Source organism: Oncorhynchus mykiss, chromosome 9 (assembly GCF_057628025.1).
Source record: "Oncorhynchus mykiss isolate SJ-2025 chromosome 9, ASM5762802v1, whole genome shotgun sequence".
Taxonomy (NCBI): Eukaryota; Metazoa; Chordata; class Actinopteri; order Salmoniformes; family Salmonidae; genus Oncorhynchus; species Oncorhynchus mykiss.
The window spans coordinates 51,064,275-51,091,096 of record NC_143030.1 but is presented as its reverse complement, the minus strand read 5'-3'; the positions used below and the strand labels follow the sequence as shown (position 1 = coordinate 51,091,096).

Genomic DNA, 26,822 nt, shown 5'->3' with positions numbered 1-26,822 from the left:
GAGAGAGCGTGCAATTGGCATGTTGACTGCAGGAATGACCACCACAGCTTTTGCCAGATAATTGAATGTTTATTTCTCTACCATCGTTTTAGAGAATTTGGTAGTACGTCCAACCGGCCTCACAACCGCAGACAATGTGCATGGCGTCGTGTGGGGGTGAGTGGTTTCCTGATGTCAACATTGTGAACAGAGTGCTCCATGGTGGAGGTGGGGTTATGGTATGGGCAGGCATAAGCTACGGACAACGAGCACAATTGCATTTTATCGATGGCAATTTTAATGCACAAAAATAACGTGACAAGATACTGTGAGGACCATTTTTTTAAGGTGACCCGCAGATGCATATCTTTATTCCCAGTCATGTGAAATCCATATATTAGGGTCTAATGAATTCATTTCAATTGGCTGACTTCCTCATATGAACTAACTCCGTAAAATGAATGAAATTGTTGCATGTTGCACTTATATTTTTTAACTATAACTATATGCAATATATTGTATGCATCTATGCAATTTGTACCTTAATGTTGACTTATGAAGGATGCTGTCGTTCGCAAGACTTTCAGAAGGAAACATTTTCTTGATATCCTGGGGGGGGGGCAGATGAAAAATTAGTTAGGAAAACATGATGCTCTTTTGTGCCAATGTCAGGGACCATGGGATTGGTACCTCTAGGTTGCAGAGCGATTGTGATTGAACGTTCCTCAGAGCCCGCTCTAGCGTTCCGACTTGATTGGCCAACTTTAAAGTTCTTTCCTGAAGTTGTCTGTTCTCCACCTCCAGAAAGTTGACCCTGAAAGAGAAATTTGGTAAAAGACCAAGTCCATAGCACGGCAAGAACAGCTCAAATAAGCAAAGAGAAATGACAGTCTATCATTCCTTTAAGACATGAAAGTCAGTCAATGCGGAAAATTTCAAGAACTCTGAAAGTTTCTTGAAGTGCAGTCGCAAAAATCATCAAGTGCTATGATGAAACTGGCTCTCATGAGGACCGCCACAGGAAAGGAAGACCCTGAGTTACCTCTGCTGCAGAGGATGAGTTCATTAGAGTTACCAGCCTCAGAAATTGCAGCCCAAATAAATGCTTCAGAGTTCAAGTAACAGATACATCAACATCAACTGTTCAGAGGAGACTGTGTGAAATCAGGCCTTCATGTTTGAATTGCTGCAAAGAAACCACTACTAAAGAACACCAATAAGAAGAGACTATCTTGGGCCAAGAAACACGAGCAATTCACATTTGACCAGTGGAAATCTGTCTTTTGGCCTGATCTCCAAATTTGAGATTTTTGGTTCCAACTGCCGTATCTTTGTGAGATGCAGAGTAGATGAACGGATGATCTCTGCATGTGTAGTTCCCAACGTGAAGCAAGGAAGAGGAGGTGTGATGGTGCTTTGCTGGTGACACATTGATTTATTTAGAATTCAAGGCACACTTAACCAGCATGTCTACCACAGCATTCTGCAGCGATATGCCTTTTTCAACAGGACAATGACCAAAAACACTACTCCAGTCTATGTAAGGGCTATTTGACCAAGAAGGAGAGTGATGGAGTGCTGCATCAGATGACCTGGATTCCACAATCACCTGACCTCAACACAATTGAGATAAGTTGGACAGCAGAGTGAAGGAAAAGCATCCAACAAGTGCTCAGCATATGTGGGAACTCCTTCAAGACTGTTGCAAAAGCATTCCTGGTAAAGCTGGTTGAGAGAATGCCAAGAGTGTGCAACGCTGTCATCAAGGTAGAGGGTGGCTTCTTTGAAGAATCTCAAATATAAAATACATTTTTTATTTGTTTAACTCTTTTTTTGGCTACTACATGATTCCCTGTGTTATTTCATAGTTTGTCTTCACTATTATTCTACAATGTAGAAAATAGTAAAAAGGAAAGAAAAACCCTTAAATGAGTAGGTGTGTCCAAACTTTTGTCTGGCACTGTACCTTAAGGGACAGTTCGGCAAAATTACATACTGTAAAACCTGTATTAATAGCCCAGGAGTTTATTTGCTTAAATCACTGAACACAACTGCCGTTTATTAGAGATAGGCTTCTATTTGAGCCAGTCTTCCATTTCCTTAATGCACACAGCTTTTGCTCATTTGCATAGTTATTTGTTTAATTCCAGCATTCACGTCCAGCATTTCAATACATTTCTTAATTTCCTGCACTAATGTGTTATCATTTACACACTGTAACCACGTTTCCATCCAGAGTTTATGCGAGTCATACTATATTTAAAAACAATCACAAAAGTTGCAGTACAATTTTTTAAATGCTGACAGAACTTGTTTGTTCAACATCTTCATGTCTGTAAAATGAAGTGTGAAAAATGGTGGTGGAAAATATTGAAATAATAATCATATAGAAGTAAGCTTTGAGGCACGCGATGATATGGTGTGTGGTTCTCCCATTACAACTCAGGGAAAACATGCAGTTTATTAGGCTACAGAAGAAATAAGTCATGATGAATTTCACAGGGTGGTGAAAGTGAATGGTGGGTCTTGATGCTCCTTTCCAATAAATATCTAGGGTCTTGTTTTACTGACATGTTCGATGCTTGACTGCCATTTGACCCCCAAAAAATGCTGACCACAACACTTGCGTTGCAAAATAAATGTAGTCATACATGTTATTCAATCATTGCACCCACGTGCGTCAACAAGCGTTGGAGTAGCCAGGCGCTAAAATAGAACTTGGTTCTATTTGTGACGCTTGATGCGCAGCAAGTACCGCCGCTCCCATCTCCTCATTGGTTTTTAGGAGCATATACCCACGTGGATGTTTGAAAGATGAACTGAGGTCCACCTTCCAGTCCAGTTGGTAGTGGTAATGCACCTTAAAAGTTGGTTGCCAACCGTCATATAAAGTCCACAGAAGAAGAAGCCTGAAAGAGGATAGATTTCTAGAAACAAACTTTTACCCTTTTATCTGTGGATTATTTGTTGGAGTAGAGGACCTTGTGCATTTCAGGTAAAATAACAACCCAATGTTTATATCCCAGGACAAATTTGCTAGCAACAGCAAGCTAGCTAGCTAAGATGCCATAAATGTTTAATGCTTTTTGACCTGTCCCCAAATTAATATAGATGGTTCAGAGTTCGTTTTGATATTTCAACCTGCGTGTCCTGATCGCGTCTGCTGTGGGTGGACAAAATCAACATACGCGCGATGGCGGCGCACGAGCGGTCTGGCCAGCATGTTAGGCTATCCATAATAATCTCATCATGTAGACTAGACTACCTGCACAGCGTACCCACACTGTATCTGCGAGCTGTTGGATATAGCACACGTACCAAGACCATAGTAGGCACACTTGCTATTTAACGCAACAGTTGTGACAAAAGCTGTTGAAAATGCGATAAAAAGACATTGAACTTTAGATTTTATTTGGTACATGAAAACATAAGCGAAAAAATACATTTTGTCTGCACTACATCATCACGCAGTGATTATTTATCCACAACCAGTCCGTTTGGTGGAAACACCACTGGTGGAAAAATGCAAATATTTTCTTTATGCATAAAAAAAATATTCACATAAATCTGTCACCAATTTAATGGAAACCTAGTTAATGTCATTTTTCTTTTGTCTTAGTATACCGCCATAAAAATAATAATAATATATTACTTTTCCTTGACAGAATAATTTGACTGCAGTTGTACTTCCACCACTAGAGGGCGATCTGCCAATTACTGACTGTTTTCTTCTAGCCAGTTAGCTTGCAGTTCTCAGCTGTTGGCAGCCAATGGCTAGTTGTTTCTTACTGGCGATAAAAATGGATGATTGACATTCTTTTGAGTCAATACTGAATTATTTAATGGACAAATCAAACCTCAAACAATTCATTAAGATCCTGTGTTTATTTGAAACAGAAATTTATTTGCTGAAATGCCCGGCTTTTCGCGTTTAATTGAAGTTTTACGGTATTTAGATATGTGTTTCCTTACCTTGAAAGCAGTCTATGGAGAAGCAGTGACTGAAATTCACACGTTGGTTTTGTGGAACTTTCCCTAATTTCGCTGAACTATACCCAGGTGACTATGTTACAGCCGGAGTTGCGTGTGGTGAACACATTCACATCAACACTTGACCAAAAGACACACTCCTTAATTTGGCAGCCCCACCTTGCTTTAACTACTTATTACAAAAATAAGGAATGGGGCTGGAGAAATGTAACCACACGCAAATTCATAGATAGAGTACTCAGTACCTGTGCTGAACATTGGAGGCCTTTCTCAGGCCGTTGCTCCCCATCTCCTCTGCCTCGCTCATCCTCCTCAGAAGTTCTCTCTTCTCTACCAGCAATTTTTCATTCTCCTCCATAACTGTCCTGATCCAGTCTTTCTCCTGCATACCATAAGAGAGGAAGAGCGGTAGAGTCCTTCAAGGCTATCATCACTATTATTACTACTACAGCAACTGCTCATGCCACATCTCAATGCCCTCTTAGTCAACAGACACTGTGACACTACAGATGTCACTCTTTTCAAAAAGGGCAGACAAACCCATCAAGGGATGTTGAAAATTAGCATATAGCATCGGATGATTGTTACTTCAATGTGTCAATGTGTTTGTACCTGTCCCTGTTCATGAAATGAACCATGAAACCAATGAAATGACTGACTGATTGACAGACAGACTGACCTTGTGGGAGAGGCTGGAGGCCAGGGCAAGGTCGTTCTCCAGTTTCTGGATGGTGCGGTCTCTCTGGGCCGTGGCCATCAGGAAGATCTGCTTGGCCTTCCTCAGCTTGGTCTTGTGCTGCGACTGTTTCTCATTGTACTTCCTGTAATGTGGAACGGGGAGGTGGGAGAGATGTTGGAGCGTTCATGATGTGTCATTGAGGTGTAGTTTAATATTGGTCTATAGTGTTTATTGTATTCATGGAGGAAGTCATCTTAATGTTTGTGTACAGTAAGTCGCTGGAGAGGTTGGTGGTGTGTGTGAGCAAATGTGCCCTTTTATTTATATATATATATATATAAAGTCTATATATATAGTGCCTTGCGAAAGTATTCGGCCCCCTTGAACTTTGCGACCTTTTGCCACATTTCAGGCTTCAAACATAAAGATATAAAACTGTATTTTTTTGTGAAGAATCAACAACAAGTGGGACACAATCATGAAGTGGAACGACATTTATTGGATATTTCAAACTTTTTTAACAAATCAAAAACTGAAAAATTGGGCGTGCGAAATGATTCAGCCCCTTTACTTTCAGTGCAGCAAACTCTCTCCAGAAGTTCAGTGAGGATCTCTGAATGATCCAATGTTGACCTAAATGACTAATGATGATAAATACAATCCACCTGTGTGTAATCAAGTCTCCGTATAAATGCACCTGCACTGTGATAGTCTCAGAGGTCCGTTAAAAGCGCAGAGAGCATCATGAAGAACAAGTAACACACCAGGCAGGTCCGAGATACTGTTGTGAAGAAGTTTAAAGCCAGATTTGGATACAAAAAGATTTCCCAAGCTTTAAACATCCCAAGGAGCACTGTGCAAGCGATAATATTGAAATGGAAGGAGTATCAGACCACTGCAAATCTACCAAGACCCGGCCGTCCCTCTAAACTTTCAGCTCATACAAGGAGAAGACTGATCAGAGATGCAGCCAAGAGGCCCATGATCACTCTGGATGAACTGCAGAGATCTACAGCTGAGGTGGGAGACTCTGTCCATAGGACAACAATCAGTCGTATATTGCACAAATCTGGCCTTTATGGAAGAGTGGCAAGAAGAAAGCCATTTCTTAAAGATATCCATAAAAAGTGTCGTTTAAAGTTTGCCACAAGCCACCTGGGAGACACACCAAGCATGTGGAAGAAGGTGCTCTGGTCAGATGAAACCAAAATTGAACTCTTTGGCAACAATGCAAAACGTTATGTTTGGCGTAAAAGCAACACAGCTGAACACACCATCCCCACTGTCAAACATGGTGGTGGCAGCATCATGGTTTGGGCCTGCTTTTCTTCAGCAGGGACAGGGAAGATGGATGGAGCCAAATACAGGACCATTCTGGAAGAAAACCTGATGGAGTCTGCAAAAGACCTGAGACTGGGACGGAGATTTGTCTTCCAACAAGACAATGATCCAAAACATAAAGCAAAATCTACAATGGAATGGTTCAAAAATAAACATATCCAGGTGTTAGAATGGCCAAGTCAAAGTCTAGACCTGAATCCAATCGAGAATCTGTGGAAAGAACTGAAAACTGCTGTTCACAAATGCTCTCCATCCAACCTCATTGAGCTCGAGCTGTTTTGCAAGGAGGAATGGGAAAAAATGTCAGTCTCTCGATGTGCAAAACTGATAGAGACATACCCCAAGCGACTTACAGCTGTAATCGCAGCAAAAGGTGGCGCTACAAAGTATTAACTTAAGGGGGCTGAATAATTTTGCACGCCCAATTTTTCCGTTTTTGATTTGTTAAAACAGTTTGAAATATCCAATAAATGTCGTTCCACTTCATGATTGTGTCCCACTTGTTGTTGATTCTTCACAAAAAATACAGTTTTATATCTTTATGTTTGAAGCCTGAAATGTGGCGAAAGGTCGCAAAGTTCAAGGGGGCCGAATACTTTCGCAAGGCACTGTATATATATATATATATATATATATATATATATATATATATATATATATATTCCCTTTTCACACTATTGTGCACAAACTACCCGAACTGTGCTGACTGATATTTCCTTTCCAGCACAGTTCCAGCAACTGTGGTGGGATATGTAGCCAGGCCAGTTTGGTACAGTACTGTGAAAATCCTTTTATAGGCTACTTGATGAACAGGCTTCTGACCTGATGTAAGTGTCCAGCTGTGTGATGACCTGCTGGAGCTCCTCCTGGAGCCGTTCACTCTCCTGCTGACTGGCCACCAACTCCTCTCCCAGCTGAAGACACGACCTCTGGCTCTCTCTCTGCTGCAGACCAGAGCATGCATACGCAAAACACAACGTTCAATCTGTACTCCTTTTACTAGGGTTGACCCCATGGAGTCGAATTGACGAATATCAAATTATACAAATTACCTGATTTGAATAGTCATGAAATGACGTTTTTAACCTGAAGCTCGGCCTTTAAAAATACATACACTACTCAAAACATTAGCTTAAAAGGTGAATGAGGGCAGAGAAAAGTAACAGAACTACGGGATTGGAAACTCGCTTCAGAGGTAGATCCTGTAGGTATACTATTTGAGATAATTTCAAAAACATTAGCTGGTCACCAGTGAGCTTCCATGTTGCCATGGAACAAATAAAAAAGTCCCAAAAGTGCAAACCCCACGCCCCTGGCATTCTTGACAGACTAAAACAAACGCTCCAAGTTTTTGAAAAAATATCAAATAGTATTTGAACCCACGTATGGGCCCAGTATCTACTGACCTCCTCTCTGGCCTTGCCATGCTCGGCTTCCAGGACAGCTAGGCGTGTCTCCAGCTGCTGTGTGAGGTGTCTGAGCTCTGAGTTGTTGCGTCCCAGTGATACCTCCTTCCCCCTCAGAGAACGCACCTGCTGCTGCAGCTCCTCCTCCCTCTGCTCCAACAGCTTCCTGTTTAAGGGGGCAGTGATGTGGGGACATGAGATACAGCCATAGTGAGATCAGGCACTCGGTGTTAGGTGATGGTCCTTTTAAAAGTGGCATCCTTTTTAATATAAATGTGCACTGTTTTTGCACTGAAATTCTCGCACTGGCTCGATACACACACTACAACACTACCCACACACACTACAACAAACATAGACGCACACTACATACAGTGTCTTGCGAAAGTATTCGGCCCCCTTGAACTTTGCGACCTTTTGCCACATTTCAGGCTTCAAACATAAAGATATAAAACTGTATTTTTTTGTGAAGAATCAACAACAAGTGGGACACAATCATGAAGTGGAACAACATTTATTGGATATTTCAAACTTTAACAAATCAAAAACTGAAAAATTGGGCGTGCAAAATTATTCAGCCCCCTTAAGTTAATACTTTGTAGCGCCACCTTTTGCTGCGATTACAGCTGTAAGTCGCTTGGGGTATGTCTCTATCAGTTTTGCACATCGAGAGACTGAATTTTTTTCCCATTCCTCCTTGCAAAACAGCTCGAGCTCAGTGAGGTTGGATGGAGAGCATTTGTGAACAGCAGTTTTCAGTTCTTTCCACAGATTCTCGATTGGATTCAGGTCTGGACTTTGACTTGGCCATTCTAACACCTGGATATGTTTATTTTTGAACCATTCCATTGTAGATTTTGCTTTATGTTTTGGATCATTGTCTTGTTGGAAGACAAATCTCCGTCCCAGTCTCAGGTCTTTTGCAGACTCCATTCTTCCAGAATGGTCCTGTATTTGGCTCCATCCATCTTCCCATCAATTTTAACCATCTTCCCTGTCCCTGCTGAAGAAAAGCAGGCCAAAACCATGATGCTGCCACCACCATGTTTGACAGTGGGGATGGTATGTTCAGGGTGATGAGCTGTGTTGCTTTTACGCCAAACATAACGTTTTGCATTGTTGCCAAAAAGTTCAATTTTGGTTTCATCTGACCAGAGCACCTTCTTCCACATGTTTGGTGTGTCTCCCAGGTGGCTTGTGGCAAACTTTAAACGACACTTTTTATGGATATTTTTAAGAAATGGCTTTCTTCTTGCCACACTTCCATAAAGGCCAAATTTGTGCTATGGTGCTAGTGATCATGGGCCTCTTGGCTGCATCTCTGATCAGTCTTCTCCTTGTATGAGCTGAAAGTTTAGAGGGACGGCCAGGTCTTGGTAGATTTGCAGTGGTCTGATACTCCTTCCATTTCAATATTATCGCTTGCACAGTGCTCCTTGGGATGTTTAAAGCTTGGGAAATATTTTTGTATCCAAATCCGGCTTTAAACTTCTTCACAACAGTATCTCGGACCTGCCTGGTGCGTTCCTTGTTCTTCATGATGCTCTCTGCGCTTTTAACGGACCTCTGAGACTATCACAGTGCAGGTGCATTTATACGGAGACTTGATTACACACAGGTGGATTGTATTTATCATCATTAGTCATTTAGGTCAACATTGGATCATTCAGAGATCCTCACTGAACTTCTGGAGAGAGTTTGCTGCACTGAAAGTAAAGTGGCTGAATAATTTTGCACGCCCAATTTTTCAGTTTTTGATTTGTTAAACAAGTTTGAAATATCCAATAAATGTCGTTCCACTTCATGATTGTGTCCCACTTGTTGTTGATTCTTCACAAAAAAATACAGTTTTATATCTTTATGTTTGAAGCCTGAAATGTGGCAAAAGGTCGCAAAGTTCAAGGGGGGCGAATACTTTCGCAAGGCACTGTACACTCACACAAACATATTGATGCCACTCACTCACACACTCCTCACATATGCTGCGGCTACTGTTTATCATCTATCCTGATTGCCTAGTCACCATTACCCCTACCTACATGTACATATTACCTCAATTACCTCGTACCCCTGCACATTGAGTCGGTACCAGTACTCCTTGTATATAGCCTTGTTAATGATATTTTATTGTGTTACTATTTCCTTGCTAAACTTTTCTTACTTATAACCATTTCACGGTAAAGTCTACACCTGTTGTATTTGGAGCATGTGACGAATAAAATCTGATTGAGCTACGAGTCTCTTTTTTCAATGTGATCCCTGGAGGCCTTTTCTTCTGTCCTACAGCTCACTCAATGATCTTTAAAGGCTGCGGGGGTAAAAGCAATATAGTAGTGAGTGAGAGAGAGAGAAGATCCAAAGTAGTGTATTTTATAAAGTGCCCTGGTGTGCCTCAGCAGACTATTATTCTCTGACTGTAGAGTACCACCGTATGAGTTATAATTCCCATAAAACATAGCAGTCAGTTTTTCCACCATTCATTTTTTCCATAGAGCATTTTAAAAACACTTAAAATAAGAGCTGCTTCTCATCTAGGCTTACCCTGGCGTGATGTTTTGATAGCTGTGTAAAAGCCAATTTATGCTTGATCGGAAAATGTGGTCTAATGCTCCGTATGGACGGTGGTGACGCAATTGGGAGCCTCCGGAGGCACGCAGGGGCCAAATTGAGCTCCGCACCGACTCTCGAATTTTGTAACAATGCGGAGGGCTCCGTATAGCTCTGCATTGACATAATTGGTTGATGGTAGGGGAGGGCGGGAGGTCCTGTATAAACACAAACTCACTTCCTTGACAACAGCAAGAAGTACAGTATGAATGCCCTGATTTCTGCACGGCCAATGCAGACGGACGATTGACCATGCAGCGCCATGTCTTGTCTTGTTGAGAACAAGTTCTCCTTTACAATTGCGACCTGGCCAAGAAAAAGCAAAGCAGTTCGACACATACAACAACAGTTACACATGGAGTAAAACAAACATACAGTCAATAATACAATAGAAAAATAAGTCTATATACAATGTGAGCAAATGAGGTGAGATAAGGGATTCCAAAAAGTTTTGGGACACTGTAAAGTCCATGGATAAGAAGAGCGCCTCCTCCCCGCTGCCCACAGCACTGAGGCTAGGTAACACGGTCACCACCGATAAATCCATGATAATCGAAAATTTCAATAAGCATTTCTCAACGGCTGGTCATGCCTTCCTCCTGGCTACTCCAACAGCTCCGCCTCCCCCGCAGCTACTCGCCCAAGCCTCCCCAGCTTCTCCTTCACCCACATCCAGACAGCTGATGTTCTGAAAGAGCTGCAAAACCTGGACCCGTACAAATCAGCTGGGCTAGACAATCTGGACCCTCTTTCTAAAACTATCCGCCGCCTATTACCAGCCTGTTCAACCTCTCCTTCGTATCGTCCGAGATCCCTAAAGATTGGAAAGTTGCCGCAGTCATCCCCCTCTTCAAAGGGGGTGACACCCTAGACGCAAACTGTTACAGACCTATATCCATCCTGCCCTGCCTATCTAAAGTCTTCGAAAGCCAAAAATCACTTAAGTTGGAGACTTATTTCCCTCACCAACTTTAAACATCAACTATCTGAGCAGCTAACTGATCGCTGCAGCTGTACATAGTTAATCTGTAAATAGCCCACCCAATCTACCTCATCCCCATACTGTTTTTGTTTTATTTACTTTTCTGCTCTTTTGCACACCAGTATCTCTACTTGCACATCATCATCTGCTCATTTATCACTCCAGTGTTAATCTGCTAAATTGTAATTATTCGCTCCTATGGCCTATTTATTACCTACCTCCTCATGCACACACTGTATATAGACTTTCTTTTTTCTACTGTGTCATTGACTTGTTTATTGTTTATCCATGTGTAACTCTGTTGTTGTCTGTGTCACACTGCTTTGCTTTATCTTGGCCAGGTCGCAGTTGCAAATGAGAACTTGTCCTCAACTAGCCTACCTGGTTAAATAAAAGGTGAAAAAAATAGAGGTAAAGGCAAAAAAAAAAAGGCCAATGTGGCGAAGTAAATACAATATAGCAAGTAAAACACTGGAATGGTAGATTTGCAGTGGAAGAATGTGCAAAGTAGAAATATAAATAATGGGGTGCAAAGGAGCTAAATAAATAAATACAGTAGGGGAAGAGGTAGTTGTTTGGGCTAAATTATAGATGGGCTATGTACAGGTGTAGTGATCTGTGAGCAGCTCTGACAGCTGGTGCTTAAAGCTAGTGAGGGAGATAAATGTTTCCAGTTTAAGAGATTTTTGTAGTTTGTTCCAGTCATTGGCAGCAGAGAACTGGAAGGAGAGGCGGCCAAAGGAGGAATTGGTTTTGGGGGTGACCAGAGAGATATACCTGCCGGAGCTCGAGCAGAGGTAAGGGGGGGCCTTTACCTAGCAGGGTCTTGTAGATGACCTGGAGCCAGTGGGTTTGGCGACGAGTATGAAGCGAGAGCCAGCCAACGAGAGCGTACAGGTCGCAGTGGTGGGTAGTATATGGGGCTTTGGTGACAAAACGTATGGCACTGTGATAGACTGCCTCCAATTTATTGAGTAGGGTATTGGAGGCTATTTTGAAAATGACATCGCCAAAGTCGAGGATCGGTAGGATGGTCAGTTTTACGAGGGTATGTTTGACAGCATGAGTGAAGGATGCTTTGTTGCGAAATAGGAAGCCAATTCTAGATTTCATTTTGGATTGGAGATGTTAGATTTGAGTCTGGAAGGAGAGTTTACAGTCTAACCAGACACCTAGGTATTTGTAGTTGTCCACATATTCAAAGTCAGAACCGTCCAGAGTAGTGATGCTGGATGGGCGGGCAGGTGCAGGCAGCGATCGGTTGAAAAGCATGCATTTTGTTTTACTTGTATTTAAGAGCAGTTGGAGGCCACAGAAGGAGAGTTGTATGGCATTGAAGCTCGTCTGGAGGGTTGTTTACACAGTGTCCAAAGAAGGGCCAGAAGTATACAGAATGGTGTCGTCTGTGTAGAGGTGGATCAGAGACTCACCAGCAGCAAGAGCGACATCATTGATGTATACAGAGAATAGAGTCGGCCCAAGAATTGAACCCTGTGGCACCCCCATAGAGACTGCCAGAGGCCCGGACAACAGGCCTTCCGATTTGACACTGAACTCTATCAGAGAAGTAGTTGGTGAACCAAGCAAGGCAATCATTTGAGAAACCAAGGCTATCGAGTCTGCCGATGAGGATGTAGTGATTGACAGAGTCAAAAGCCTTGGCCACATCAATGAATATGGCTGCACAGTATTGTTTCGTATCGATGGCAGTTAAGATATCGTTTAGGACCTTGAGTGTGGCTGAGGTGCACCCATGACCAGCTCTGAAACCAGATTGCACAGCGGAGAAGGTGCGGTGGGATTCGAAATGGTCAGTAATCTGTTTGTTGACTTGGCTTTCGAAGACCTTAGAAAGGCAGGGTAGGATAGATATGGGTCTGTAGCAGTTTGGGTCTAGTGTGTCCCCCCCTTTGAAGAGGGGGATGACCTCAGCTGCTTTCCAATCTTTGGGGATCTCAGACGACACGAAAGAGAGGCTGAACAGGCTAGTAATAGGGGTTGCAACAATGTCGGCAGATAGTTTTAGAAAGAAAGGGTCCAGATTGTCTAGCCCGGCTGATTTGTAGGGGTCCAGATTTTGCAGCTCTTTCAGAACATCAGTTGACTGGATTTGGTAGAAGGAGAAATGGGGAAGGCTTGGGCGAGTTGCTGTGGGGGGTGCAGTGCTGTTGACCGGGGTAGGGGTAGCCAGGTAGAAAGCATGGCCAGCCGTAGAAAAATGCTTATTGAAATTCTCAATTATAGTGGATTTATCGGTGGTGACATAGTTTCCTATCCTCAGTGCAGTGGGCAGCTAGGAGGAGGTGTACTTATTCTCCATGGACTTTACAGTGTCCCAGAACTTTTTTGAGTTTGTGTTGACACAAATTGACAAAACACCTGTTAGCAAAGGTGTCAGCTAGAGATGACATGCAGGAGCCTGCAGGGATTTGTAGTTTTGCATGATGTCTACTTTGATGCTAATTAGCATTTTCAAATCAGAGTAAATAGAGCCAAATATATTTATAAAAGAGTCACCTTGTCCGAGAGAGATTTACATGTTTATCAAAACGTCACACCAGGGTAAGCCTACACAAACACAGCCCTTATTTTAAGTGTTTCTAAGTGTTTTTAAGTGTTTTTCCCCTATGGGGAAAATGTATGGTGTTTGACAGCTAGGTTTTATGGGTATTATGACACCTCCAATGTGTGGCTCTGCACCAACCCTCACTATCACACACACACTACGAGTTGGAAAAGGAACCAGACTAAATTGAATTGAAATGAGTTAACCACTTGGGGGCAAATCCATTGACATCAATTCATGACTAAGTGAAAATTTGACTTACGTGGAAGTTACCAATCGCCCCTTGACCAGTGCGGGTCAACGGGATATTCAGCTATCCAATGCCTCTGCTTTCTTTATACTAGTAATCACCTCTGGATCTGGTCCTCCAGCTGTCTGGCTCGGAGAGAGGAGAGGGTGTCGGACATGTCCCTACTGTCCCTCTCTAGCCGGCTGGTCTCCCCGGCCCGGGCTTCCTCCAGACGAAGCTGGTGGTGGGCACTCTTCAGCTTCTGCTGCAGCTCCAACACCTACAGAACACAGCCAGGTCACAACAAGGGGTTCACTTACATGAAATAATATACATACTTTTGGGAGGGTCCAAAAAGCTTTATAGTTTAAAAAGTATAAATATTGGGTGAAATACCTGATAACTTACACAATAGAGAAAAGTACCTCTTGAAGGTCCTACTGGCAGCCAGTAAAAAGGCTATCACTAAGAAATGGCTACAAAAAAGACCCTCCCACAGTAACACAATGGATAGACATTGTAAAATAAATACACCACATGGAGCGTATGACCTTTGCTTTAAGAACACAAGAAGAGAGGTTAGGAATACTGGGAAAAATGGGTTTCATACTTGAAAAAGGTCTAATTCAAAGATGTAACTAATATGATGAAGGTATGACGTGCACTGTAACTTCCAGGTCTTTTTTTGTTGTTCTTTTATTTTACTTTATTTGTGTTCCTACAATAAAAACAAAGTATAAAAAAAGAACAAAAAAAAAAAGTCTAAATATTACAAAAAAACGTAATGGCAAACTAAGTTGAGCCAAGCTGCATATTATAAAGTTAGATTGGTGTGTCTAGCTTAAACTGTTGAAGAGCAGGATGTGTTGATGTGTTTGCACTGAAAGGACAAATGTTTCTGTAAAATATGATGAATCAAAAACCCTAAATGGCATGTTCCACTATCGCTAAGCAATCATGATGGCTCAGTATTGAGTGAGAACTGAGGAACCTTCTTGTCTGCGGAGATGACGCGGACTCTCTCTGCTTGAAGCTCCTCCTGCAGGCTTGCGTTGGTGTTGCGGCTCTGCCCGCTGCGGGCCAGCTCCAGTTCCAGCTCTCGGAGCCTGTGCTGCAGCCGCTCCATCTCCGCAGCCTGCCCCGAGCCACTCTTCTCTGCCTGGGAAAGCTTTGCCTGGGCCTGCTTTAGCTCCGCACACACCTGGGAAAAGAAGTCCACATTTCGAAACCCCAAAGCACAAAATGACTGTGTACTAAAACTCCAAATGTAAGTGTGGTGAAGATAATTACCTCTCACACACAATGACAATAAGTGGATGAGCAGATGGATCTGGGCATGGGTGGTGATGTAAATGTTTGTGTGCGTCTGTATGTTGTCGTTTGTATGCGTTTGTTTTGTATTGTTAAAAAATATACATTACTGTTCAAAGGTTTGGGGTCACTTGGAAATGTCCTTGTTTTTTAAAGAAAAGCACCTTTTTTATCCACTAAAATAACATCAATTGATCAGAAATACAGTGTAGACATTGTTAATGTTGTAAATGACTATTGTAGCTGGAAACAGCAGATTTTTATGGAATATCTACATAGGTGTACAGAGGCCCATTATCAGCAACCATCACTCAATGGCACATTGTGTTAGCTAATCCAAGTTAATAATTTTAAAAGGCTAATTGATCATTAGAAAACCCTTTTGCAATTATGTTAGCTGTTTTCATCCAAGATCTCAGCGATCACTCCCTCACTGCCTGCATCCGTAATGTGTCAGCAGTCAAACAAACTCCACTCATCACTGTCAAACGCTCCCTGAAACACTTCAGCGAGCAGGCCTTTCTAATCGACCTGGCCCGGGTATCCTGGAAGGATATTGACCTCATCCCGTCAGTAGAGGATGCCTGGTTATTTAAAAAAAAATGCCTTCCTCACCATCTTAAATAATCATTCAAGAAATTTAGAACCAGGAACAGATATAACCCTTGGTTCTCTCCAGACCTGACTGCCCTTAACCAACACAAAAACATCCTATGGCGTTCTGCATTAGCATCGAACAGCCCCCGTGATATGCAACTTTTCAGGGTAGATAGAAACCAATATACACAGGCAGTTAGAAAAGCCAAGGCTAGATTTAAGCAGAAATTTGCTTCCTGCAACACAAACTCAAAAAAGTTCTGGGACACTGTAAAGTCCATGGAGAATTAGTACACCTCCTCCCAGCTGCCCACTGCACTGAGGATAGGAAACTCTGTCACCACCGATAAATCCACTATAATTGAGAATTTCAATAAGCATTTTTCAACGGCTGGCCATGCTTTCTACCTGGCTACCCCAACCCCGGTCAACAGCACTGCACCCCCCACAGCAACTCGCCCAAGCCTTCCCCATTTCTCCTTCTCCCAAATCCAGTCAGCAGATGTTCTGAAAGAGCTGCAAAATCTGGACCCCTACATATCAGCCGGGCTAGACAATCTGGACCCTTTCTTTCTAAAACTATCTGCCGAAATTGTTGCAACCCCTATTACTAGCCTGTTCAGCCTCGCTTTCGTGTCGTTTGAGATTCTGAAAGATTGGAAAGCTGCCGCGGTCATCCCCCTCTTCAAAGGGGGTGACACTCTAGACCCAAACTGCTACAGACCTATATCTATCCTACCCTGTCTTTCTAAGGTCTTTGAAAGCCAAGTTAACAAACAAAGCCACGTTCAAGGTCCTAAACGACATCATAACCGCCATCGATAAGAGACATTACTGTGCAGCCATATTCATCGACCTGGCCAAGGCTTTCAACTCTGTCAATTACCACATCCTCATTGGCAGACTCGACAGCCTTGGTTTCTCAAATGATTGCCTCGCCTGGTTCAACAACTACTTTTCTGTTAGAGGTCAGTGTCAAATCAGAAGACCTGTTGTCTGGGCCTCTGGCAGTCTCTATGGGGGTGCCACAGGGTTCAATTCTTGGGCCGACTCTCTTCTCTGTATACATCAATGATGTCGCTCTTGCTGCTGGTGAGTCTCTGATCCACCTCTACGCAGACAACACCATTCTTTATACTTCTGGCCCTTCTTTGGACACTGTGTAAACAACCCTCCAGACAAGTTTCAATGCCATATAACTCTCCTTCCGTGGCCTCCAACTGCTCTTAAATACAAGTAAAACTAAATGCATGCTTTTCAACCGATCACTGCCTGCACCTGCCCGCCCGTCCAGCATCACTACTCTGGATGGTTCTGACTTAGAATATGTGGACAACTACAAATACCTAGGTGTCTGGTTAGACTGTAAACTCTCCTTCCAGACTCACATCAAACATCTCCAATCCAAAGTTAGATCTAGAATTGGCTTCCTATTTCGCAACGAAGCATCCTTCACTCATGCTGCCAAACATACCCTCGTAAAACTGACCATCCTACCGATCCTCGACTTGGCGATGTCATTTACAAAATAGCCTCCAATACCCTACTCAATAAATTGGATGCAGTCTATTACAGTGCCATCCGTTTTGTCACCAAAGCCCCATATACGACCCACCACTGCGACCTGTACGCTCTCGTTGGCTGGCCCTGGTTTCATACTCGTCGCCAAACCCACTGGCTCCAGGTCATCTACAAGACCCTGCTAGGTACAGTCCCTCCTTATATCAGCTCACTGGTCACCATAGCAGCACCCACCTGTAGCACGCACTCCAGCAGGCATATCTTGCTGGTCACCCCCAAAACCAACTCCTCCTTTAGCCGCCTCTCCTTCCAGTTCTCAACTGCCAATGACTGGAACAAACTACAAAAATCTCTGAAACTGGAAACACTTATCTCCCTCACTAGCTTTAAGCACCAGCTGTCAGAGCAGCTCACAGATTACTGCACATAACCCATCTATAATTTAGTCCAAACAACTACCTCTTCCCCTACTGTATTTATTTATTTAGCTCCTTTGCACCCCATTATTTCTATTTCTACTTTGCACATTCTTCCACTGCAAATCTACCATTCCAGTGTTTCACTTGCTATATTGTATTTACTTCGCACCATGGCCTTTTTTTGCCTTTACCTCTCTTATCTCACCTCATTTGCTCACATTGTATATAGACTTATTTTTCTATTATTGACTCTGTTTGTTTTACTCCATGTGTAACTCTGTTGTTGAATGTGTCGAACTGCTTTGCTTTACCTTGGCTAGGTCACAATTGTAAATGAGAACTTGTTCTCAACTTGCCTACCTGGTTAAATAAAGGTGAAATAAATAAAAAATCTGGAGCATCAGCATTTTGTGGGTTCGATTACAGGCTCAAAATGTTCAGAAACAAAGACCTTTCTTCTGAAATTCATCAGTCTATTCTTGTTTTGCGAAATGAAGGCTATTCCATGTGAGAAATTACCAAGTCACTGAAGATCTCGTACAACGCTGTGTACTACTGCGTTCACAGAACAGCGCAAACTGTCTCTAACCAGAATAGAAAGAGGAGTGGGAGGCCCCAGTGCATAATTGCGCAAAAGGACAAGTACATTAGAGTGTCTAGTTTGAGAAACAGATGCCTCACAAGTCCTCAACTGGCAGCTTCATTAAATGGTACCTGCAAAACACCAGTCTCAACATCAACAGTGAAGAGGCGACTCCGGGATGCTGGCCTTCTAGGTAGAGTTCCTCTGTCCAGTGTCTGTGTTCTTTTGCTCATCTTAATCTTTTATTTTAATTGGCCAGTCTGAGATATGTCTTTTTCTTTGCAACTCTGCCTAGAAGGCCAGCATCCCGGAGTAACCTCTTCACTGTTGACGTTGAGACTGGTGTTTTGCGGGCACTATTTAATGAAGCTGCCAGTTTGATGTTATTTTAAAAATGGACAACAAAAAAAAGTGTTCTTTCAAAAACAAGGGCATTTCTAAGTGACCCCAAAATTGTGAATGGTAGTGTACAATCGTGGCCAAAACTTTTGAGAATAATACAAATGTTAATTTATTAAACTCTATAACTCTAACTTTATTAAATTCATAAAGTCTGCTGCCTCAATTTGTATGATGGCAATTTGCATATACTCCAGAATGTTATGAAGAGTGATCAGATGAATTGCAATTAATTGCAAAGTCCCTCTTTGCCATGCAAATTAACCAAATCGCCCCCCCAAAATTCCACTGCATTTCAGGCCTGCCACAAAAGGACCAGCTGACATCGTGTCAATGATTATCTCGTTAACACAGTGTGTTGACAAGGACAAGGCTGGAGATCACTCTGTCATGCTGTTCGAGTTCGAATAACAGACTGGAAGCTTCAAAAGGAGGGTGGTGCTTGGAATCATTGTTCTTCCTCTGTCAACCATGGTTACCTGCAAGGAAACACGTGCCGTCATCATTGCTTTGCACAAAAAGGGCTTCACAGGCAAGGATATTGCTGCCAGTAAGATTGCATCTAAATCAACCATTTAGAGAACTTCAAGGAGAGTGGTTAAATTGTTGTGAAGAAGGCTTCAGGGCGCCCAAGAAAGTCCAGCAAGCGCCAGGACCGTCTCCTAAAGTTGATTCAGCTGCGGGATTGGGGCACCACCAGTACAGAGCTTGCTCAGGAATGGCAGCAGGCCAAGACTTTTGGAGGATGGCCTGGTGTCATGTAGGGCAGCAAAGAAGCCACTTCTCTCCAGGAAAAACATCAGGGACAGAGTGATAGTCTGCAAAAGGTACAGGGATTGGACTGCTGAGGACTGGGGTAAAGTAATTTTCTCTGATGAATTCCCTTTCCGATTGTTTGGGTCATCCGGAAAAAAGTTTGTCCAGAGAAAACAAGGTGAGCGCTACCATCAGTACTGTGTCATGCCAACAGTAAAGCATCCTGAGAACATTCATGTGTGGTGTTGCTTCTCAGCCAAGGGAGTGGGCTCACTCACAATTTTGCCTAAGAACACAGCCATGAGTAAAGAATGGTATACAACACATCCTCCGAGAGCAACTTCTCCCAACCATCCAGGAACAGTTTGGTGACGAACAATGCCTTTTCCAGCATGATGAGGCACCTTGCCATAAGGCAAAAGTGATAACTAAGTGGCTTGGGGAACAAAACATCGATATTTTGGGTCCATGGCCAGGAAACTCCCCAGACCTTAATCCCATTGAGAATTTGTGGTCAATCCTCAAGAGGCAGGTGGACTAACAGAAACCCACACATTCTGACAAACTCCAAGCATTGATTATGCAAGAATGGGCTACCATCAGTCAGGATGTGGCCCAGAAGTTAATTGACAGCATGCCAGGGCAGATTGCAGAGGTCTTGAAAAAGAACACTGCAAATATTGACGCTTTGCATCATCTTCATGTAATTGTCAATAAAAGCCTTTGAAACTTATGAAATGCTTGTAATTATACTTCAGTATTCCTGACAAAAATATCTAAAGACACTGAAGCAGCAAACTTTGTGGAAATTAATGTGTCATTCTCAAAACAATGTTTGAAAAGGATAACAAGATAATGTCTAGGCTCGATGGTGGTACGATTTAAGGGGCGAATCCTAACTTCCACTTAAGCATTTAAGTCTCAGTCCCATTGACATCAATGCATGACTAAGTGAAACTGTCAGTGAAAGTTAGAATTGGCCGTCAGTGAACATGTGGTAGTGTTAAGTGTACCTTGATCTTCTCCTGGTCCAGGAGGGCGTTGTGTCTCTTGAGGTCCAGGTTCTTCTCTCTCTCATAGCGTAGCTCCCTCTCAGCCGAGGTGAACAGACTCTGGGCTCTCTGGAGGTCCTGCTTCAGCTGCTTGCTCTCCTCAGCTTTCTGCCCCAGCACGGAGTCCTGGGACTGGGGAGGCATTGGGGAAGAGGGATGGTGGGGGAACAGATAAGCCACTGAATTGGAAGGGCTGGTTCACCTCAAAAAGGAGAATATCAGCCAATATTTAAAAAAAATGCTGCGTGAAACACTTTTTCCCTGGCTTTATATTTGTGTTTATATTAGGGACTAGACATTTTGTTTCTTAGACTTTAGTGCATCAGGTGTGACAGTAATTTGATTGAGTAATTTTGGCTTATCGTCCCGGGATAACGTTGAGTAATATTGGCTTATCGTTGTTCAGTGCCTTATGCGTGACAGTATTGATTGAGTTACACTGACAGGCCGTTGAGGGGACATTGGGTACTGACCTTAGTGCGGGCCTGGGCCTCGTTGATCTGGGCCTGCAGGGCCAGCTGGTGCTGATTGGCCAGCTGCCGCTCCTCCTCCAGGGTGGCGTGCAGACGACTCAGCTCACACTTCAGAGACGCCAGCTAGGAGAGGAGTGCAGAGCACACACGCACGCACACACACAGAACACACAGAAAGACAGAGACAGACACAAAATCTTTGTTATGGAAGATACATCAATTATCAGTGATTTTTTTATGTATGTGGCGACACAATTCGATATTCATACATCCTTTGGCTTGTCATAAATCAGACAAGATGTTTTTCTATTTAAGACCCTATGAAAGTAACTATGTTCACCTTATGTTTCTATGTGAATGCTTATCCATGTACCTGGTTGAGGCATTCGTCTTTGGTCCTCTCTGTTAGAAGGAAGCTGTAGTCTGATTCTGGGGTATCCTGTCTGGGCCTGGTGGGTCCTGCGGTCTCCTGTCGGGTCTGGGTGGAGAGTTGGAGTTGTTCCCTGAGCCGGAGTAGCTCGATGCCCAGTCTCTCCTTCTCCCCTTCAGCGGTCAGCTTCTCCCGGACCCGCTCACTCAGCTGGGCCTGGAGGTCTGCGGCCCGCCTTCTCTCCTGCACCATCTCATCCCTGAAATTTGGCATGGACAGGCGGACGTGGGAACTGTTACCGTGGCATCATTGAGTGTGACCTGACTAAGACGCATGACTGTATGGCAACCTAACAGTACACAACCGCAAGGCCATACGGGGGAGTGTGAGGACGACAGATTGGAGGGAACGGTACAAGGAATCATAGGGATAGAGCTGCACTCTGTAGAGGACAATTACACCAACCGGTGCCGCAACAAGGCTCACTGTATAATCACGTGTACCACATAACAAAAGAAAATCACATTTCAAACCTCCAGTCACAAAATGACTATGTAAAGAAAAGGTCAGTCTAAAGTGGTGCTCACCAACCTTTGAGTCAAGATCACTTTCAGTCAAAAAGCAAGCCGAGATCTACCGCTTTTTTAAAACGTGAAAAATGTAAGCCTGTGCAACATTAATAAAACCAGTTCTGTAGGAATAAACTTTGGGCATTAGGTCTAATACATGATCACAGAATATTGGCTGCGTGTCTGGCCTGCTAATATTGTTCTTCTCAGGCCATGTTAGATCTCAAAACGTGAGCTTTGACAACAAAACAGATCAGTTGTATATCTTGTGCACAGCGGAGCATAAATGGAAATAATTGTATTTTTTTTATTGACCAGAGGGATACCGTCCTCCTACTGATGGTGAAACTCGAGTTGCACCGCATTATTTCTGCCGCATGCACAACCGAACGTTGTTTCTATGACCAGAGAAACTCAAATATTCCCTGCTATTAAAATAGACATAACGAGCTGCTAACAATAAAGAAACGCAGGCCTATCGATACACTTGGCTGCTAATTCAGTGCAGCGCGCGAGTCGGGAGAAGCGCGTTTTATGTTTAATAGAAACATTGTTGACAGTGCTGAATAAAAACTTCAACATTAACTCACTCATAAAAACAGCAGCTCTTTGCTGTATTCTTTGACAGCTGCTCTCTGGTAGGCTGGTATCAAACTTTGCTGTGGGGTCGCGGAAGCTGTACTAGTAGGCACGTTGATTTGAGCTATGCGATTGGCCAGGTCAGTAGGCGCACTTGATTAGGCGGAGTTTGCACCTTCAGACAAATGAAATGGTTCAAAATGGGAACACTTTGCCTAACCGGCGCGCCGGGCTTCTGAATCAAGTGCACTTCTGCCAAAAGCGCAAAGTCAAAATAAAAAATATATAAAGGAACGCAATCGTTGGCTTTTCTACAGAAATGTTTGGTGATTAACAAAGAATGCCTAGAAGATCTACCGGTTGGTGACCACTGGTCTAGATAATGACCACACACATAATCTAATCTATTGTCTAGATAATGACCGCAGTGTGCAATGCTCTTCCTCCAAGCAGGAGAGCACCGAAGTGAGTCGCTCCACTTTCGCTCCCAGCTCCTCCACCTGCGTCCTGCTCTCCCTCAGGTCCTCCTGGGTCCGGCTGCTCTCTGTCTGGTGCTCCCGGTCACTCTGGAGTCTGCTCTGAGCTCGCTCCAACTGAGCCACCTGCCGTGAGGACAAAGTGAATGAAAAACACTTTCACTAGACATGTTGTCTATTCAGATCAATAGAAAATTATTTGTTTGGCAGCTTCACTCCTACGCCACAATAGTCTCTTGATCAGTGCAGTCGAATACAATGAAGGATAGATTTGAAATTCATCACAAACCGAACACTATTGCCCAAGTCGCACTATAGGGCCGCCTCAAACCATACTTTGCTGGCCCAAACTGTACTTTTATCTTGGCCTTTTCAGCACGGTTTCAGCATTTAACCAGGTCAGCCCAGTATATCTCAGCTTGGCCCTATAGTGTGAATCAGAGTTTGTGTTTTTGATGAACGTATAACAAAGGTGTACAGATTGTATTCAGTGATGAACGATGGCAGGGGCAATTTGGTGAATTCAACTCACTTTCTCTTCCAAGATTCCCTTTTCCCCTTTAACTTGCGTTAGGCTCTTGATGAGCGTTTTCCCTTGTTGACATTCAGTTTGCAGGCCCTGTATCTCCAATCGCAACTTCCTCAGCTCCCTCCCATCTCTCTGCAGTGTCTTGAGGTGACAGACAATCAGACAATGACAGTATTATCAATAAACAACTGTTGTTGCTAAAGCTATACTACTACAGATAAAACTACAGCTATGAAAGCAAAGGAAAAATATCTTGCTGTTGTGTATTTCCAAATGATTGAGATAGCATGTGGAAAGGTTACAACAGCCTTTAGGTTAAAACCATGCGAGATGTATTCAGGGGACAAAGTAGGCCCCTGATAGATAGCTATCCCAATGGAGAAGGCTGACCAATTCAACCATTGGAGGTAACCAATTATGTGTATAAACCCTGGATGACTGACAGGGAGTGCTGTATTGAACCCACCGCACAGCCATCTTGATTCTCCTCCATTGTAAAAAAGATTTTGGAAGCGATAGAAATGCATTTATGTCTACATACATTTTTGCCAAGTATATTTTACTACAGACACTTTAAAGCATACTTAAATTATATTGTGTGAACTAAACATTAAAAAGAAAATATCTAAACCTTTTCCTTAAAGTATATATTTTTTGGAGTACTAACGTTACTGTCCCCACTACAACAACAAAAATACATGTCATTTTGCCCTTGAAACATTGAATTGAAATACTGTAGAATTCCATTCATTCCTATGGACGATTGCTCCTACTGGGGAGTGCCATAATGGCCGACCAGTGGCTTCAAAGCCTCTCAATGAGCAATGCAGCAGCAATTCTGTCATCCAGGGTTTATATATAGTATGGTCAAATTTCTGCAAAGAAACCACTACTAAAGAACACCAACAAGAAGAGACTTGCTTGGGCCAAGAAACACGAGCAATCGACATGAGACTGGTGGAAATCTGTCCTTCGGTCTGAAGAGTTCAACTTTGAGATTTTTGGTTCCAACCACCGTGTCTTTGTGAAATGCAGAGTAGGTGAAAGGATGATCTCCGCATGTGTGGTTCCAACGTGAAGCATGGAGGAGGAGGTGTGATGGTGTGGGGGTGCTTTGCTGGTGACACTGTTGGTGAATTATTTAGAATTCAAGGCACACTTAACCAGCATGGCTACCACAGCATTCTTCAGCAATACGCTATCCCATCTGGTTTGCACTTAGTGGGACTATCATTTGTTTTTCAACAGGACAATTACCCAAAACACACCTCCAGGCTGTGTAAGGTCTATTTGACCAAGAAGGAGAGTGATGGAGTGCTGCATCAGATGACCTGGCCTCCACAATCAGCCGACCTCAACCCAATTAAGGGATAAGTTGGACCACAGAGTAAAAGCAGCCAACAAGTGCTCAGCATATGTGTGAACTCCTTCAACACTGTTGAAGTTGGATGAGAGAATGCCAAGCGTGTGCAAAGCTGTCACGGTGGCAACTTTGAAGAATCTTAAATATATATATATTTTTTTATTTGTATAATACTTTTTGTTACTTCATGATTCCATATGTGTTATTTCATAGCTTTGATGTCTTCACTATTATTCTACAGTGTAGAAAATAGCAAAAAATAAATAAAGAAAAACCCTTGAATGAGTAGGTGTGTCCAAACTTTTGACGGGTACTGGACATCATTGGACTTCACAAAACCCATTATTCTACCTAGCATGCATTGCAGCGTACCTCTTTGTTATTTTTAAGTGCAGCCTGGGCAGAGCCGAGGTCTACCTCCAGCTGTCTCCTCCAATCCTTCTCTTCGGTCAGACGAGCCTCCAACAGGGCCACCCTCTCCTGGCTGCTGTCCCTTAACTAGATAGGGGAGGCAGAAAAACATATTACAGTTGGTAAAAGTCCTTATTCACTGATGAAAGTTCAGTTATTTTTGATAGTCCTTCCTGTTTTGTGGTTAGGGGCAACTTGTCACTCAAGCACAGCTCCTATTCTCAAAGTTCACAAACCGTTATGATGTACAATAGGTCACTGGCAATCAAATTGCTATAGGCGATTGCCAGTCTGGGTGTCTCTGGGTGCCTGGGAAGAACTTCTTTGGCCTGCTACATTGGTTTTAAATTAGTACCATTCATGGGTGCCTGACACTTTTGAGAAAGTAGTTGGATAAGACAAAACAATGGCACAGGCAAGTTAGTTTAGAGTGGAAATTTACAAGCTAACAGCACAACGTTTTCCTACCTGATGTAGGTACGTCTCGGTCTCTCTGCTGACGACACCTCCATCCTTCAGTACCTGGTCCTGAGCACATATCTTCTTCAGCTCTGCCTCTAGGGTTTTAATCTGTGAGTGGACGTTTAAAAAGGAACACTTTATCATTTATAACCTCATATTCATTATCTCCAGCACCATAACAGTGTCTAAATCTGTGAAGAGATTTTTGTCTATGTTTTGTTGGCAAAAAGTTCTGAGAATTTCTCTCTTGATTATGTCATTTCTATCCCTGCTCGTTCAGCCCCCTCTCCCACCTTGCGGTGCAGTCCCTCGAGTTCACCCTCGTGGCGCTGACACTCTTCCTTGCTGGCGTTCTGGGCCTCTCCCAGTAGCGCCTCCAGCTCTTCGTTCCTCTCCACCAGCTCCTCCTGCTCCCGCTGCTGCCTCTGCATGCGCCGCTGCAGCTCCCGCAGCTGGCAACCCACGTCCTCCACAGCCTCGCGACACCTGCAGGACAGGGTGAGAGAGTCAGGGAGATCGTGTGAGAAAAGTGTGTACGAGAGAGGGAGGGAGAGAAAGAAAGAGAGCGTGAGATATGCAAGGAGGTTAAGGGGAGGGAGAGAGAAAGACGGCACGAGGGAGTCAGATAAATGTGTGAGAGGGAGAGAGAGTGTCAGAAAGAGAGAACAAGAAAGATGTCAGATCATTGATGAACGGCAACTGCTGACGTAAAAGGGCTTCATTAAATACATTTGATTGAACAGCGTGAATGCTACTTCTTATGACTGACATGTGGACATGACTGACATGAGGCGACTCCTGGTCAGCACAACCAGAGAAAGACCTCTGAACAGAATGATTCTACAGATGCAGGATTAACCTAATTATTGCAATGGGGCTGAGGGTGCATCCATACCTTTTATGAATCTGCTCCTGCTCCTCAGGTTTCGATGTGGTCAACAACATCATAGGCAGATCTTTAGGGTGCTCACTGCTATTGCTCTCCCCCTGACAAATACAATCATTGTTGTACACACATCATTCCTTCTGTACAAGAAACACAGCCTCACAAGGCACATAAAAGTACTAACCACATCCCATAGTGATGGGAGTTTGTCAGTCTGTGACATTACCGTTCGAGCTTACAAAGAATCAGCTAGGTAATATGTGGTAACCCATTTTTTTAGGGCCCAA

General features: G+C 43.2%; 1 protein-coding gene across 7 annotated transcripts in view; it reads right to left on the bottom strand.

The window, feature by feature from the left end:
- ccdc30 (coiled-coil domain containing 30) overlaps positions 1-26,822 on the bottom strand; it is a 44,000-nt gene that overhangs the window by 3,156 nt on the left and 14,022 nt on the right. For all 7 annotated transcript variants that reach the window (XM_090184444.1, XM_090184445.1, XM_090184446.1 and 4 more), the window contains 17 exons: positions 26,545-26,636; positions 25,943-26,135; positions 25,656-25,757; positions 25,149-25,274; positions 23,417-23,554; positions 22,832-23,010; positions 21,264-21,519; positions 20,891-21,013; positions 20,379-20,549; positions 14,771-14,980; positions 13,902-14,059; positions 7,396-7,561; positions 6,812-6,933; positions 4,649-4,790; positions 4,215-4,351; positions 670-793; positions 521-588 (listed from right to left, as the gene is read on the bottom strand). In XM_090184444.1, the coding sequence (XP_090040570.1) occupies positions 521-588; positions 670-793; positions 4,215-4,351; positions 4,649-4,790; positions 6,812-6,933; positions 7,396-7,561; positions 13,902-14,059; positions 14,771-14,980; positions 20,379-20,549; positions 20,891-21,013; positions 21,264-21,519; positions 22,832-23,010; positions 23,417-23,554; positions 25,149-25,274; positions 25,656-25,757; positions 25,943-26,135; positions 26,545-26,636 (2,507 nt within the window). The remainder of the gene's footprint in view (positions 1-520; positions 589-669; positions 794-4,214; positions 4,352-4,648; positions 4,791-6,811; positions 6,934-7,395; positions 7,562-13,901; positions 14,060-14,770; positions 14,981-20,378; positions 20,550-20,890; positions 21,014-21,263; positions 21,520-22,831; positions 23,011-23,416; positions 23,555-25,148; positions 25,275-25,655; positions 25,758-25,942; positions 26,136-26,544; positions 26,637-26,822) is intronic.